This window comes from Rhinolophus sinicus, linkage group LG09 (assembly GCF_036562045.2).
Source record: "Rhinolophus sinicus isolate RSC01 linkage group LG09, ASM3656204v1, whole genome shotgun sequence".
NCBI classification, from domain to species: Eukaryota; Metazoa; Chordata; class Mammalia; order Chiroptera; family Rhinolophidae; genus Rhinolophus; species Rhinolophus sinicus.
In genome coordinates, this window is record NC_133758.1 from 114,891,735 (window position 1) to 114,909,148 (window position 17,414).

A 17,414-nucleotide genomic window follows, 5' to 3' on the forward strand; every position below is an offset into this window, starting at 1 on the left:
TGCTGCCACGGAGTGGGGCAGCCTGGAGGTCACAGGAGGACCCACCCAGGTCTCAGAGGCACCGGAAATGGGGTGGAAATCTCGGAGATCCCGGGGCATCCGCAGCACTGGGGGAAAGGCAGTTCCCACGGCAGCCAACACCTTGCAAGGACCAGCGAGCCTGTTTATGAGAAGCGCATGTCCTCAGGCAAATGTGATTTCCCTGGCTGGCAGAGTGGAAGGCCTGGTCCCCAGCAGAAGGAAGGAACTGGAAGTGAAAGTTGCTGCATAATTTGAATATTGAAGGCTGCCTTCAGGATCAGGAGCCAGGGCAGGCTTAGTGGGGAGCAAGCTGGGAGTGTGGGCTGCTGGGGGCAGGAATGAATGTGCTGGGCACCGCCCTCTCCCAGGGGGTGGGCACTGGGGGCTGGGAGCGAGGCAGGCATGGGGGTCTCAGGCACTCCCACAGAGCCCTCCACACGAGGCCACGTTGTCACGTCTGCTGCGAACATGGCAGCCGGAGCCACGCGTGGCTTCTTGAGCATATGGAATGTGGCTATTGCACAAAGGGATGCAATTTCTCTTTTATTTCATTTTAATGAATTTAAATTTGAATAGCCTCCCGTGGCTCCTGTGGGAAAGTGTCATTCTGTGTAGAACCTCTGTTTGGGGATGAACCTGTAGGTTCTGGCATCTCCAGGCTACAGGTGTGAAAAAGGAAGCTGTTTGTGTAGGCAAACAGTTGACAAGTCCAGTCGCGCCTTGCCTTTCCAGGTGCTCTGTATGCAGCCCTAAACGGAGTATGAGTGTGTGGCAGGGTGTCACATTGTACCAGGGGACAGCTGGGGACGCGTCTCCTGGGACGGGACAGGCTGGCTGTGGCTCCGCCGTGCCCTGCAGCTCTGCCCTCCTGGAGTGATACTCATATTGATGATAATAAAAGGGGTGGTGGGGCATTGGGAGTTAAACCCATCTGTGGGCAGCTGGGTTAGATAACTGTAGTCACCCTTCCCACAGCCTTTTGATGCTGCGTAGCCCCTGATTCCCGAGGAGGCAGGAGTGTGTGGCTTTTCCATCCTCCCTTTTGTACTTCTCATAAAGGGCTTTAGGAAATGTGGCTCAGCGGTGACTTTCTGTGACCTTGACAAAGTCACTGTGCTTCCCTAGCCATAGTTTCAGTACCTGAAATGGATGCTCACGCCCACCTGCGCCTTCCTCCGGCCGGGCCTGCAGCTCCAGCGCTGGGCGGGGGCCTCCTCTTGGGCCCCTTTCCCCAAGGCCCTGCTGAGCCTGGGTGCGGAGGGCCCTTCGCAGGCTCAGCGCCGACCCTCCTCCCGCTCATGCCCCCCAGGACACGAGCCACACTCAGCGGGGTGCACGTCCCCCGGTGTGCACATGCACGCATGCTGCCCTCTGCCTCGGTTCCCGCTGCCTTCCTTCACCCACACGACTCCTTGTGTCTCAGGGCGGCTGCGTCCTGGCCGGCTCGCTCCCTGCTGGGTCTGCCCATTTCTGATGAGGGGTCCAGTCTCCAGCTGTCATAGTGGGTCGTCTCTGTCCTTGAGTCTGGTCAGCTCTGCCTCCCGCACGTTAAGGATTGTGAGCCATCTTGCAGCACCTGCCCCTTTATCACCACCTAATGCTCCTCTGTGTCCCCGAAGCCGTCCCCTTTTCTGAAGTGCACCCCGTCTGAAGTTAGTGCAGCTCCGCTGCTTGCTTCTGAGTAGTGCTGGCGTGCTGTGTCTTCCTGGCTCCCTTTTCTTTTCATTGGCTTGTGTCTTTCTATTTAGAGCGGGGTCCTTGCAGGCCACCTCCAGCTGGCCTGCTTTGTGGGTCCACTCTGACAGTCTCTGTTTTCATGGGCGCACCTAGACCAGTGACGTTGGAGATGAGTATTGAAGCAGTAGGATTAACAGCTACCACATGTGTTGCTGTTTTCTGTTGGTCGCCTTCATTCCTTGTTCGGCTTGTCTGTTGCCTTCCATCTCTCTGCCTGCTCTGGCTCTGAGTGCTTTTTATGACTGTTTCTGCGTCTCCTCTCTGCCTGGGCCTGTCAGGGTTAGGCCCACATGCTCTGGAGCCCGGCTCGCCTGCCTCCCCACCTCGTAGCTCTTTTGCTCCACGTCAGTGCCTTTCCCCCAGGACTGCTCAGCCTGTGTCCTGGAGGAGACTGCCCAAGGGGACCTGAAAACCAGGACACTGAGAGGACCACAGCCCAGGGCCTGTGTCCCATTGCCTCCTGCCTTTCTCTGGGGAGAGCGACACTGACCCTGGAGCAAGTGGAAAGGTGGGAGGGGACTTGAGAAGGAAACATCATGGGCCAGGGCACATCATCATCTAGGGCAGGATACGGCCTCACGGGCTCAGGGAGCAGGGCAGAGGGTCCCTCCTGCACCCCACACGGTGTCCTAGGGCTGCTGGGCCTGACCCCAGGATTTGCTGTTGAGGGTTTGGGGACGACTGAGCGCAGACTTCTCTCCTCGCAGTCTGGTGGAGGAGGTGGACACTCGACACAGCCCCAGGAGAGCCCTGACACAGACTTTCGCAAAGGCTCCCGGGGACACAGCGGCCTGGTCTGGAGAAGCACCAACGTGACTTACGTACAGTGAGCAGCAGCTGGCCATCCCAGCACCAGGCCATCCCAGCACCAGCGGGCCTTGTGACCTGCGCGTGCCTGGGAATCAGGCCTGACTTGGAAGTTGGGAGGAGGTTGGAGCGATGACTTGGGCTTGGGGTCAAGTCTGGGCTGGGCCAGATGTCGTTCTGGCCTGTGGACTTAAGCCTGACCAGGGTGCCTGACCGTGCGGGGTCGCAGTGATGGACACATCCCTGAGTTCAGAAGCAAACCAGTTTGGTTTTCCTGTCAGTGGAGGGACACATACAACTGCTTACCCTGGGGATGGGGACACCAGTTTTACAAAGGGATCGTGAGCCTGAGAGGGGAGCCCGGCAGGTTTTGTGAAGGGCAGTGCCCCAAGGGGAGGAAGGCCCTGAAAGAGGAATGGGGCCCTGAAACCACAGGCCTCCTACTGCGGGGGCCTGGGCCCGCCCTCGCCCACAGGAAGCTGGAGGGATGCTGGGAGGAGGAAGCTGCCGCAGGTGCAGGGAGCAGCGGCGTGGTGCTGCCCAGGAGCCCCGCACATGGTCCCCAGAGTGCGCTGCGGGCGGTGCCGCTGGCAGGGAGGGCGGGCAGGCACTGCCCAGCGTGGCCACCTGTGCCGGGAGCAGGCCGGGACAGGACCCCTGGCGGTGTCACCGTCTGAGGCCCAGGGATGTGGCAGAGCGGAGAGGAGGCCTGCGGCTGACTCAGGAAGGGAGAAACAACATCTCTGGACAATTCACACAAGGCAACGTCACATCAAGTTGGTTTGACAACACATGGGAAAGGAGAAGTGAAATTTGTTAACTGTACCGAGATCCATGCAGTTCACTTCAGGGGACAGCTTTGGTACCAAATAATCCTCCGTATGCAAATTCCCTCCCAGGCGGCTGATTCCCAGCTGTGCACAGGGACCCTGGCAGCTGCATCTGCTCCCATTCGCCCGGTGGCCACAGCCCCTCTGCTGGCCTGTAAGGGGCCTGCTGCCCAGGAGGAGGGACCCAGGGGACTGGCTTCTTGAGCAGCGAGGGGACGAGGGGCCGAGCAGCCGGCTCCCCCAGAGCGCCCACTGGCCCCAGAGAGCGCAGCCCCAGGGGACAGAGCTCAGGGATGTCGCCTTTCCTGTCCATGGCCTGTCCCCAAAGTGCAAAAAGCAAGGGGACTTCACAGTTGAGGTTTTACCTTCCTCTCTAGGAAAATACGGCCCAGAAATTGGCATTTTTGAAGCTGAGGTCTGGGCCCCGTGGTGCATTGAGTTCCCCATTTCTTCTGTCTACTTCTCTGTCGGGGCCCCAGCCTGTTGTCTCTGGCACCCACTTGCCACCCTCCCTGGAGTCATTCCCCAAGTGTCCTGTGTCCTCAGCCAGGGGCTTCCCCAGCCCCCTCCTCACTTCACCTCCTCTCTAGGGCCTGTTGATGGCGTCTCCTGCAGTGGGACAGTCCGGGAGGCTGCGCAGCTGGCTGTCCTTCTGCCTGGAACAGCTGCTTCCCTGCCCTGCTGTTCCGGCTGTGCCTCACCCTCCCTCCTCTGTGCTCAGGCACCTTCCTGTACCTGTCACAGCCTCCCTGACAGTTACTGACCCTCAAATCCACAACCTCTCTCAAGCTGACCTGTTCTCATCCAGTAGCTTCAAGGACAGAGAATAAGTCCCCTCTTCATCCCCCCCCCCCTCCTTTCCTATTAACGGCTCATGTCGGATCTGAGACTTGGGGTCGACTCCTCATTACTCTGATGTACCATCAATCCAATCATCTTAAAGAGAGGATTGTGCCACATATGTTTACTGAGCATGCCCTTGGTCCGTTTGGGCTGCTGCAAGGAAGGACCGGAGACTGGGTGTCTGACAAAGCACAGAAATTTATTTCTCACTGTTCGGGAGCTGGAAGTCTGTGATCAGGATCAGGTGATGAGTCTTCTGTCCTTGTGGTGGAAGCGACCAGGGAGCCGCCTGCAGCCTCTTACAAGGACACTAACGCCCTTTCCTCTAATCCCATCATGGGCGTCCACCCTCACCACCTCATCCTCCCAACGCCCGCCCACCTACTAACACCAGCACCTGGGGGTTAGGATTTCCACATACGAATTTGGGGGGGACCCAGACACTCATGCAGAGCAACCATCTGCTGTGCTCCAGTCCTGTTTTGACACAGGCTGTGGCAGTGAATTAGAAACACCAGCCCCTGCTCAGAGAGGTGGTGTCCTGGCAGCAGAAGTTCGCTGCTCTCCTCTGCTTCCCTTTCGCTTAGCCCTCTATCCACAGGTGAAGGCACAGGTGAGGCCTCGTCTCCCGCCAGGACAGCTTCCTGGGTCCGCACAGCTCTCCCCAGGCCTCTGACGCCCTCTGCCCCTCACGCTCCCACGGCCTGAGAGTCAGTGTGCACTCTGTCCTGGGGTCTGGTCCCTGCTCCCATCTGGGCGAGCAGGGCTAGGGCTCAGCCTCCTCAGGGGTGCTGAGCTTAGGTGTGTCCAGGGCCACTGCTCAGGCATTGAAGCTGTGTCCTCTGATCGGGGTTTTTTCGGGTGGCATAGCCAGTATTCTGGTTACCCTTGTCTATACCTGAGTTGTTTTAAACTCAAGAGGGTAAGAGACATTGTTAACATGTCCTCCTCCCTGGAAAAGGGGGTGTGGGCTGGAGGAGAGAGTGAAGGTGGCAAGTGCCTCGAGCAGGAAGAGGACTGGAGCCCACCGAGCCCAGCCTGGCGGAGCTGGTCCCGCAGCTGCTGGGGGGCTCCTGGCACACCTCCAGCTCCAGCCGGTCAGGTGTGGGCCTCTGCAGGGTGCGCTTTTAACAGCCACCCAGGTGGTTCTGAGCTGCGTGTCAGAACTGGGGTCATGGGGGCCCCTGGAAGCACTGGGCCCTGGGAGTGGGTGAGGGAGGCTCGAAGCAGCCAAGAGCTGAGAACTGGGAATTTGGGTGGGTGGTGGGAGAGGCCCAGAGGACGGCTGAAGGGGCCTCGCCGTGAGGCAGGATGGTCATTCTAAGAGCTGAGGGGATCCACTCCCTCTTCCGTAGAGGTGGTGAGCGCTGGGCTGTTTGGGGAGAAGAAGACACGACACATGCTGTGTGGGCAATGGCCACACTTGGCTTCACGCCTGTGGCCACTGTCCCACAGTTAATACTCTGGGTTCAGGTGCACAGAAAGGACAGAGGGGCTCCGGGCAGGGCCCTGGGCTTTGGAGGAATGCGGGTTCCTGCGCCAGTGGCCTGAGAACGTCCTGAGTCTTCAGCCGACTGCTCCGTTCCCTGGTGGCCCCTTCTGTGCCTAGCTGTGTGTGTGCAGTTGAGAAGTCATACCAAAAACAGACTTTGGGAACAGCCGGAAGGATTCTGTTCCTTGAGAATCCATGTGGTCTCAGTGCCAATGCCTGGTGTCGCCAAAGAACCACAGAACCTCCAAGATGCTTTACTTTGATAGAAAATATGACATGTTAATTGGAAATGTAACTGTTTGATCTCTGAGCCCCCAGTTCTGATCCCCAAATTTCATGCTAACATTTAAAGTTAAGAGCGTGACTTTTAAATTTACAGCACTCATCAGGAACAGAGGTGGCTGCAAAGAGGGGGGATAAGAAAACCCATGCAGGATACCTCCAGGGCTGCCCCAGGGGGCACATTGGAGCTGGAGTGGTCAGGGTCTCTGGTCCTGCTCCAGGTGTGCTAGGGACAGTGGCAGGGCGACCGCTTTGCATCCACGCCTCCCTTCCACTCGGCCTCTGGGCCCTTTGGTCTGCCGCCCGGCGCTTCTCACCTTCTGCATCCCACCTGGGCTGTCCTCCTGGGCCAACCAGGCAGACTTTTCCTGACTCCTCCCCATCCCAGGTGCGCACGTGACTGCTCTGGTCGTCACTGCCACCCCCTCCAGGCCAGCCTCCTCAGTGTGGGCTCACCTGTTTGGGCACACAGAGTGGCTGTGCCACCTCCTCACCAACAGTTTGCAGGGGACCAGAGGAAGGTATGCAGGCACCAGCGGTTTACAGTGTCAGAGGGCCGTGCTGAGAAGAAGCACTCTATGACTAAAATAAAGGTGTCCTCAGCCAGTGGCCACATCGTGCGCTCCTCGGTCGGGAGCCGGGAGGCAGGGAGTGATGGGTGCACGCACTGCATTCATCAGCATTCCTCCAGCGGGCGTCATGAAGCTCCGTAAGGGACCGAGCTGCCACGTGTGCACGAACCTGGTCCTCAGGCTCACCATCAACGCCTACCCTTTCAGTTGCTTCCCGTGAGTTTGAGCCTGGGTTGTTTGTAGCTAAGTGTGTAGAGCTTTATTCGATTTGGACCCAGTCACTGACAAATGACAAGGTGTAGCTATGAAGTGGTGGGCCCGATTTGTAAGTGTGTGCGTCATCACGTTTCTAGGTGAGCCACACGCTCTTCAGTGAGGTAACCCAGGGAGGCTGGGACCATCCCCAAAGGTGCTGTGTCGGCCCACGAGGGTTCTGAAAGCCCTCCTTGGACGTGAAACGGGACAGTCTGTTGGTCTCATTCAAGTTCCGCCTCATTTGGATCAAATGTACCACGTAAACTTGGTCACTCAGTGTATATCCTGGGTCTGAACCCAAAGGACATCTGGCTGGGTTATCTCTCTCAAAGGGACAGAGGGTTTGTACCCATGTTTGCAGTCATGCACTTCCGTGGCAGAGCAGGGATGAGCCCTCTGGTGCCTCCTGAAGTGTGCAGCGAGTGTGAGGTCCGGGACGGAGCGTGGGTGCTGCGCTCCCCGGCATGGCCTGCCGCATGGCCCTGCGTGGTTGGTGGGCAGCCTTGGGGTATGCTCATCGCCCACCACCTCCACCCACCCTCAGCCCCACACTCGGAGGCCCCACGCCCAGCACAGCTCGGACAGGAGACGCTCAGTGTTCTGGAAACATGGGGCGCGTGTGACCAGCTGCCCTCAGCCTGGGAGGGGCCGACAGCGTTCTTGTGTTTATTTGTTCTATGACTACAGAAGAAGCATCTCAAAATGTGTACAGAAGGATACTCTGTTCCTCCAGGGGTGCACCCCCGTGTTCACAGCCAAATAGAAATAATTTAACAGCATCATAGCAGTGGATTGGAAATACCACTGCATTTTCTCATTTACGATCCTATACATGTGTTTGCCAGAGCGGCAGGTGAAGACTCACAGCTGCATCAGATACAGACAAGTTGGACCTTGACAATCAACACAGAAACATTGTAAAAAAGTGTATTAGAAAGTATTCTAAACAATATTGCATATTAATATCTGTTACATATGTTCACAGTGAATGCTATCCACCAACAGCGTATGTGCTGCTTTTGTGATGCCTAGTCATCTTAAATAAGTCTGATTTGGGTTCACTTTAAAGTAGGAAATAAACACATTGAACTGACTGCAGGATATCTGGATTTTAAGTAGACTTGACCCTTCAGTATTGCTGGAAGTTAAGGAGTGAAGGACAGAGAAGGACATTTACTCCTTGACTTGACTGCACATATACATTTAATCTTTTGTTTTGACTAAAAGATGATACGATACGACTCACAATGTAATCAAAACAAAATAAGAAAAAAACACAAAAGTAGAATAAACACCGTCAAAGAAGTTTACATTTCTGTAACAGGTACGTATGATCTCTTTCTCAATCAAGATGTTAAGATTTCATTCCCGACTTGACTCGCAACTGGAAGTGGGACATGCTGGTATCTGAAGTGACTGGTGCTGGGACATGCATGCCCTTTGGTGACAGATCAGTAATGCAGTCCTTCTAGTGACTCTTCACCTAGGACAAGCCCGTGCTCTCAGGCACACATTCCAGAAGGGACCTGGGTCGGGAGCCAATGTCTAGGCTTTCTGCGTCCAGGGAGGTGGTGGCAGGAGAGGCAGGATGGCGAACAATTCTCGTCCTGCTCAACAGATGGACCTGCCACTTCTAACCCTCCTTCCTCTGCAATGTATTTTAACCACAATGACAGTGTGTGACACCCAGGCACTTCAGTACACAGCGGTCCCCAAGACACACACACTACCCGACAGTAGGACAGCAACAGAACAAAAAGGTAGAGGGCATGCAAAATTCTACTTTACCATCTAGAAGAAAACATGAACACCTTTTGGTACAGAATATGGCCTCTTTTGAAACATAATTTAATTACACCTTGACATCATAGGAAATCTTATTTAAATACAATGTTTCAAAGCAAAATGCTTTTACAATATAAAACTACAACAAAAAGTGTGTAAATAGTTATATTAACTATAAAAGGCAGTGAAAAGAAGGGGAAAGCATTTTAGAAAAGTACTCCGGTAGCCTCTATTTACAATTCTGGGTTGAACTTTGTGTAAAGCCACTGAGAAAAATAAAACCTGGCTACCACCTGACTTTGTGGGCTGGATGGAAAGCACAGGGCAGGTGAAATGGGCCAAATGGCGGGAAATGTAAGCGTCCCACTTTGAATCTGCCCGTTTGGAAGAGGCGTGTCTTTCTCTGTCACTGCGTGTTGAATGAAAGCTCTCAGCAGCCGGTTTTTCTATCTGTGCCATTGTTCAGTGTACCGCTACCTGCATTACGATACTATTGTTTCCAGTTTCAAAATGCCATACCGCTCTGTAAGCACAGAAGCCCATGCGTGGCTCAAGAACTGTATCTATGTGGGCTGCATCCTTTTTATAAAGCGCAAATGCACAGGAGAAGGTTCGTTTCTGAAGACTGGAGGGGACTAGTTCACTATAGAGTTTATAGTGACTCCAGAGCAATGAGTCAGGCTCAGACCGCTGGCCAGGAAATTCCCCCAATGCTGTTATGCTCAGAGGCTTGCCAGCCTTCGCTCTAGAATTCATTCAGGGCAGTGGACATTGAGGAGTCTGAGGGGCTCCCATCCCTTCCCCATCTTTGCCCAAGGAGCCCAAGAGGCACAACTTTCCCAATAACTTATTTTCCTGTGCACAAAATGACTTAGAATAATTTCCTTTAAAAATTGCATGACATAGCTGTGTAGTTTCCAGCCCGTGCTGGGTCAGAGCACCCCTAGGGGAGCTCACCTGCACTGGCCAGGGGCTGCGCGCACTGCTTCTGGGGCCTTGGGACGCCCATCTGGTGTGTGACCCCTGGCCTAGCACTGGGCCCGTCCCCTTTCATCCCAGGCTGTGGCCTGGTGTGACAAAATGCCCCTGAAAATGACCCATTAGTTGGCAGAAAATATTCTAGGACAGCTGAGTGAGTGGATTTTAGCTACCGTGTTCCCCCCAAAATTAGACCTAGTTGGACCATCAGCTCTAATGCGTCTTTTGGAGCAAAAGTTAATATAAGACCTGGTCTTATATAATATAATGTAAGAGCGGCCCTTATATAACATAATATAAGACCAGATCTTATACTAATTTTTGCTCCAAAAGACGCATTAGATCTGAGGGTCCGGCTAGGTCTTATTTTCGGGGAAACACGGTAGCAGTCACTTAACATACCAAGGCTTCAAATGCAACCCTGCATCTGTGGGGAGTGGGCTGTGAGCATCCAACAGTAAAATTCTCCTTGTTTCTAAATGCAAATCAAATTCCTAAGTAACTTAAAAAAAGGAAAGAAAAGAAAACGGAAGGTCATTTAAGAAAAGAAAAAGCCCAAGGTCCCAGATCCCTTCTTGCTGCTCAGTGTTGGTGGGGGGGGGCTGGGGAGTGGGGGGGGCGCCGGCCGGCTTAGCTCAGGTGGAAGCGGTGCTCGCCCCGCGTGATGTGGGACGAGAACTCGTACCGGTCCTGGCTGTGGTAGCCGCACATGTTGCACTCGAAAGGGTCGCGGAAGCCGTGGCAGCCCATGTGGATGGTGTACATGACGTGGTCCAGGAACAGCACCCGGCAGTGTTCGCACTTGTACACCTTCATGTGCTCCCCGCCCGTGCCGATCACGCGGAAGGCGTCCTGCGAGCTGTCGGAGGCCGCGCGCAGCGCGTCGTAGGCCGCGTGCTCCTCCTTGATGGACAGGCCGTTGCGGGCGTGGGCGTTGATGTGGTTGGTCAGGTAGATGAGGCCGCCGCGCTGCTCCTCGGCGTTGCTCTCCGTGTCCGTGGAATCTTGGCAGCTGTTGCTCGGGGACGCCTCCCTCTCGGATGACACGGACTTGGCCTTGGACAGCAGCAGCAGGTTCTCCACGGCGCTGTCCTGGGCGGAGTGGTTGGACCGTGCAGAGCCCTCCGTGTGGGGCTTGTGCAGCTGGTACATCTGGCTGATGACCGGGACCACCTCGGAGCTGCCTGGGGGCGTCTGCACCAGCGGGCGCAGCGACTCGGCCCCCAGGTAGCTGATGGCGTTGTTGATGGCTTGGTCCATCACGTGGGTCTGCATCATCTCAGTCTCCTTCTCGTAGCCGGTGCTGTCATAGGACATGTCCGCCAGGCACTTGTCCCCTGTGGGAAGCAGGCGACAGTCAGCGAGGCCCCAATTAGCTCAGGGTGTGGCAGCGACAGATGAAGTCGTCACCAGGGGCACTGACCTCGGGGTGTCCCAGGGCGCCACAGACACACAGCGCCGACACCCCCCAAACGGGAGGCTGCGATCGCTGTGCTTGTGGCCCCGCCGGAGCCTGCCCGGCGGGCACTTAGAGAATTCACGCGCGCAATGAGTAAATGAGCGTGTGAGCCAAGCGGAGCGCGCCAGTTTCAACAGCAGGGCTGGGAGGGACTAAACCCAATCCTCACATCTGCTCCCGCGGACCGTACAATCAAACACTATGGGAGTCAAGATTAACACTTGTGTTTTCCAGGGTCCTGAGTAGTTTATAATTTATCATAATTTTATTTAATTAAAATACACGGTTATATGATTATTCACAATAATGTGCAATGCATTTATTTAAAATAATATATATTTTAAATTCACAACTTTAATATTCTAGAATAAAATGTAATCAAAATATGTGATAGCTGTGTGTTCTGCACAATAAAATGACAGCATCCTTATCCACAGCACAAAGCTGAGTGAGCTCTGACTGAGGTGAGAGTAAAGAGGACATTCAGACATCCCAGCCATTGCCCTCAGTCTCCTTCGCCTGAAGTCCCACTTCCTTTCCCGCGTCGGTTGCCCTGGAACCATGTGCCCCAGAGACACATGGTGGGAAGCTGGAGCAAACCAAGCAAGCGAGAGGACAGACAGAGAGCCGTTCGCTTGTTCTTTCAAAAAATGACTGAGCGTGGACGATTCCCAAGGACCTACTGCCCAGGGCTGATGAGCGAGTGACCTGTGCCTCCAGCGTCTGCAGGAAGCTCGCTTCCCCGGGAAAGCTGAAATCTCAGCCCAGCTTTGGCTTTCTGGGATTAGCTTTAGAGTAAACATTTCCATAAAGAAATGAAACATTTCCTTGAAGATACGCCTTCTCGATCTATTGGTTATAAGTTTGGTATGAAACCACGGCTGCAGAGGAGAGTCATTAATTAGTGTCTGGACTGTTGCCTTGCTTCCCTTTCAGGGGTGGTTAAGTATTATTACAAGTCAAAGCACGTGAGGCCATGCAGGGGCGTGTCTGACAGGGTTACATTTTACCCCTCACTCTTCCCTTCAGTACATCTTCACGGAGCATTGGCCATGGACCAGACAGTGGTGACAGAGAGGTGAGCAAGTCAAAATGGTCCCCATCCCTAGCAGCACACAGAGAAAGGGGACAGACGTTAAAGCCTGATCCTGCAAACAGTGCATCAGGTCTGGGAAGTCCTATGAAGACAAAGGAAGACTTGCTAGGACAGTGTCACCCAGGCTTCTGATGGAGGAGGAATCAGCCAGGCAGGTGAGGTTTTGTGCCCCACACTGGGAGTAGCAAGAGGGACAGGTGAGAAGGAGCCTGCAGCTTTGGAGGGACGGGTGAAGGTAGTGGGGCCAGAGGCCTGGGCACAGGGCGAGCAGGGGGCAGGGCCAGACTGCAGGCAGAGCTAGGCCAGGGGGAGGCATTGTCCAGAGGAAGATGGAAGCCACTGAAGGGTTTGAAGGAAGGAATCTCTCCTCAAGTCACCAGAGGAAGAACAGATTGGGGAGGGACAAAGGTAGGGAATTACTTCCAGTCTGTCCCAGAATCCAGGTTATGGCTGATGGTGGCTGGTGAGGGTGGTGCCAATGCAGGATCCTTCATCTCCCATGCTGACACCTGACTTCAGAGCCTTCTGCTCATCAGAGCGACAGAATGGTAAACTATCCCATAGTTCACAGACTTAATAACAATCCTTTATTTTTAAAAAATATCTGTGACCATTGATGATTACTGAGGAATATGCCTCATCATACTACAAAGTATCTTTAGGTCTCCTTTCTTGCTTTGAAATGGATACTTTCACATAACGGCCTGACTTCCATTCATTTTAATCTACTGGTGGTCAGGTGGCACGTGTCTGATAATGGTCCAATGCGATCCTCTGATTACAGACAGAAAACGTGTCAGTGGCCAGTCACACCCTCTGCAGACACTGAACAGAATGGGACCTTGATATACGTTGGGCAGCAGGGATCATAGAGTGGTGTTGCTCCCCATCAGAGGTCAGAAAAAGTAATCGGACAGCATTACAGAAGCCACAAAATGGTTTTTTCTGTTTTTGTGTTGTGCTAAATGTCTTATACTAACCCCCAAATAGAATTAACCCTTTCTGGCTTATATCCCAGCCTGTCCCTCCACTTATCCTGGGAAGGAGAGAGGGGAGAGTGGACTTTGCAGCCAATTCTAATAAATATAACAGTGCTTACAGCCCCACCAAAAGTAGTGCTTTCCCACGTAATCATCCTGGTTCTCCCCAAAGTCATGGTTTCCCAAGCAACTATTGAACTCTGTTGTTTCTAAAGCTTGGTATCAACAACAAATGGATGTAGGAAAAAAAAGACATATATTTCGGATTGCCGTGGCATATCGAAACAACCCACAGAATTCGTTCCCTAGTACTCCACAAAGTAAGAAAAATAAAAGCCCACAAAATTAACTCTGGCAATAAACTAAAGAAAGAAAGGAGCCCATTCTAATGACATACATATATTAAAAAGTCAAGGACCAAGGAAAGAAAAGTCTGGCATGAGTCACATGGCAGAGCTCGGCTGCTGATCTCACTTCCAAAAACCTTAAGTATGAATCCACACAACCCTCAGCATTTTCCCTAATACCCTCATATCTGTAGAGAATGAATTGAAATAGGTGTGTTTTTTTCACTTCTGATCAAAAAGCAGTTGAAATCTCTGATAGTGAGAACCAGGTGACACAGGACAAGTGAGTGGTGAGGTTGTCTCTCTGGACAGGAGTGACGTCCTCCAGGCGGTACACTGAGGGGGCGTGGCCCAAAGTCTCAGCATATCCCCTAAGGATGGGAAACACTCCCCAACCAGGTACAGTGACAACTGGCTTAGGACATTTAACCCAATCTCAGCACTAGAGGGAGAGCCGAGAGAAAGTCTTTTAACAAAGACTGCACTCTGCCTCACCTGAGTCCCCCAGCCCATCTTTGGCATTATTTCAAGATTTAGAAAAGTCAGTAGCTCTCACAGGAAATAAAAGTGTTTCAGATACGGTGGGAAGAATCTGAAATGTCAATCAAGCTATATCAGCCCAAGTAGAAAAAGCAAGATGGAAAGAAATGTCATGGTTACTATGAAAATATTTTCTAGCAATACAAGGAAAAGAAGGAAGTAAAAAACAGACCACTAAGCCCATCCTAGGAAAAATGCTTAATTCAAAGAAGAGAGGAAATGTCTCATAATTGCTTTGTGACATGAGCTCAATTTAAAAAAGAATACTGAAAGAAGCATGCTAAAACAACAGAATGAGATGAAAAATGAGATTGCAGATCTCAAGAAAAAAATGATCCAAACAGTATTATTACAGAATCAATACCTGGATTAGAAGCAGCAAGTAATAGAACAAAAACTACTAAAAATCGAATTACTGACATAGAGGAAAAACAGAAGATAATAACAGTGAATAAATGTGAAAGGGGAAAAAACTGAAAAAAAAATCTTGAAATGCTAACAGATATGGAAGACAAATTATCCAACATAAGGATGACTGCTATCCCTGAATAGAAATCACAATTGATGGAACAAAAGATACATTTATAATAAAAGAGAATTTCCCAGAAATAAAGAAAAGAAAAAGGGAACCCCCAGATTAAAATGGCAGGAAATTTTTATTCAGAATGCAAAACACCAAGATATATCCTAGTGAGGGTATTTAACTTTCAGGTTAAAGAAAGCACTCTTCAGGCACTCAGGGAGAAAGTGAAAATCTCACCATCAGTCATGGAAAGATCCGGAAAGTTCTCAGTGGGGGATAAAAGAGTGACCCAGCACCACACACTCCCTCAAGCTGCTCTCCAAGTAGAAAGGCAACGGGCAGATAACCTCAAACAGCAAGGCACTCGAGACATAGAACAGCTATAGAACATTCTCACAAAAAGTTGCTTGAGTGTAAAGTCCAATCAATGAAGAGATTACTCAAGTAGAATTAGTGACACCTAAAACTAATATAATATTGAATATGAACTATAATTGAAAAATTAAAAAATTAAAAATAGGAACAGTCGTAAAGCGACTGGATCTGAACTTTGAATCAGTTTAAATGTAGAGCAAATAATAAACTACTGTGAGGACCGATTACAGAAAAGAATGTGAAATTATTAAGCTGAACAATGTAAAAATAATTATCTAATTAAACATTGGGAAGTGGGATAATGCCCTTATTTTACAAAGCAATGAGTCAGTAGCTACTGCTTAAACTGATACAAGTGGATTAAAAATGATTTAAAGGTCTTAATGTTTTTCATAATATATATTTTTAATCTTAGAGAAAGCCTTTAAAAATAGTATCTTCCTGTGAGAAAATATTTGAGGATGAGTCAGTCCTCCTGTTTTGGTTGCTTCGTATTCACCTCTTAAATTTAAGGCATGTAGAAATGATGCTTTCATTTGCAGTAGCACCTGTATGATACTATATGATAGGACCTTTACATATTTATTCCACACCTTCATCAACCCACCCATTCATCATCCTCTCTGTTCACATACAGTTGCATAGAAATAAAAGCTATTTAGAATGAATCTCAGCTACGCTCAATACTGGTCATTTCTGGATGTTGGGTTTTGTGGTGATGTTAATATATTCATCTTTGCATGAAAATTCTTTATATGAAGTTCATGTGTCATTTAAATAATACAATAGGATGTTTTCCTTCTTTTGAAAAAAGAAAATAAACTAAGATGATTATAATGAGTAGCAGGAATATTGATCGTTGTTGTTTACCTCTTCTGTATGTAAAACGAGTTTTCGCCACAATCACTGAACAGACTACAGAGAGGGATCAGCGTGGCGACGCACCGACGGCCCCTTCCTGCCGAGGCCCGTTGGTCCTGCTCATCCGTGTCTGTTATCTCAGAGGATGAGCTCTTTGATGACGTGGAGTGGTGAGGAATGTGGCTGGCAACGCTCACATCAAAGCCTAATTTACAAATGTTCACCACAGATGACATACCCATTAAGCAGAACGACATGCCACTCTGAGCACTGTGCCACCTGAAAATAGCACCAGCATACTGATAGGTGCGTCCTCGTGCCGAGAACACTGCCACACCTGTCATGCTTTTGGCCCTCAGAAAGCACTGGAGAAGGCAGGCCTGGAGGCCTCACGCCCACTTCACAGTTGGGGACACTGATATGCTCAAGGCCACCATGCTAGTCACAGCTGGAGCTGGACCCAGAAACCTTGTGTCCTGAAAGACAACCTGGAGGGCTCTGAGCTCCACCTGCATTGGGCCAGCGTGTACGACTGAGCTTGTACGTGAAGGACAAACTCAGCGTCTGGACAGAGGTTAAGAGGGCCCTTAGAGCGCCATCCCCGTTTTGATTGTAGAGAGTGAGGAACTGTGACAAGTAGGAATGGTTGACTGAAATCCCATCCAGTTGAAGTGAGGGTATTCAGGGGCAAGAAGAGCCATTATTTTAGAAATAAACTGCCAGCCACCAAGCTCGTGGGGAAACACCTGACAGAATACACAGCCGCTTGTGAGCTCTCCTTTCCGATCCCACCCTGCTATACAGGGGACTTCTGGTTCACCTTAGTTTTGCTTGAGCAAAGCTTCTTTTTTTTTTTTTTTTTTTTTTTTTTTCCCTAACATGGAAGCATCTACATGTCAAGGTGACATGTAAATTGCAGTCTCATGCGAGCTGCCTACAGCAGAGTTTCACAGGTCACCACATTTGGCCTCAAGTCTCCAAAAGCTGAAATGGCTGCACGTGCTCACTGACCAAGCCTTTGGCAGTCTCGCGTCCTAACCTGAAGGGTGGAGTGGTCCTCAGCTCCTCAAGGCCAGTGACCCTTCACAGGCCTCAGACGCACGGCTGCACCGTCTCTGCTCCATCTCCCCGGTCACCTGCCAGCTGCGCTCCCCACTGCACGCCCGGTCTCCCCACAGCCCACTGCGACTTGAGACCTCACCACCAAGCCTCTTCTCCTCATGAGCTGACTCTCACTCTGCTCAGGAAGTGGACAGTCTCCCCCATTCCCAGCATCTGAAAGCTCACATTTATGGGGGCGACTCCCCACACGGTGTGTCCAGCCAGTCGTTTGCCAAAGCATCTTTTAACTTCGTCCCCCACCCCTATGACAAACCTTTGACAAACCTTTATTTCAAACCTGATCAAAATGAAAGCTATTTTAAATGCAAGAGGGAGGCTGGAGCCCCCAGAACTTGGCCTCCCTTGGGTCCTTCCCCCTTCCTGCCGTCCTGTCTGCCTTGTAGGACAGCAGGCATCCTCTGGAACCCACAGCCCCATTAAACATTAACCACGTTTCAGACCCATCCTCTCTCCCAGCACACATTTCCCAGACTCTCATGTGGCATCTATAGCAGGAAGTCCTTGAAAGT

The 17,414-nt window shown here is 51.4% G+C and overlaps 1 protein-coding gene across 23 annotated transcripts in view; it reads right to left on the reverse strand.

Moving 5' to 3' along the window:
- Positions 1–8,024: 8,024 nt before the first annotated feature.
- IKZF1 (IKAROS family zinc finger 1) overlaps positions 8,025–17,414 on the reverse strand; it is an 89,427-nt gene continuing 80,037 nt past the window's right edge. For all 23 annotated transcript variants that reach the window (XM_074341044.1, XM_019731590.2, XM_074341043.1 and 20 more), the window contains one exon: positions 8,025–10,939. In XM_074341044.1, the coding sequence (XP_074197145.1) occupies positions 10,233–10,939 (707 nt within the window). In that variant the 3' untranslated portion in view covers positions 8,025–10,232. The remainder of the gene's footprint in view (positions 10,940–17,414) is intronic.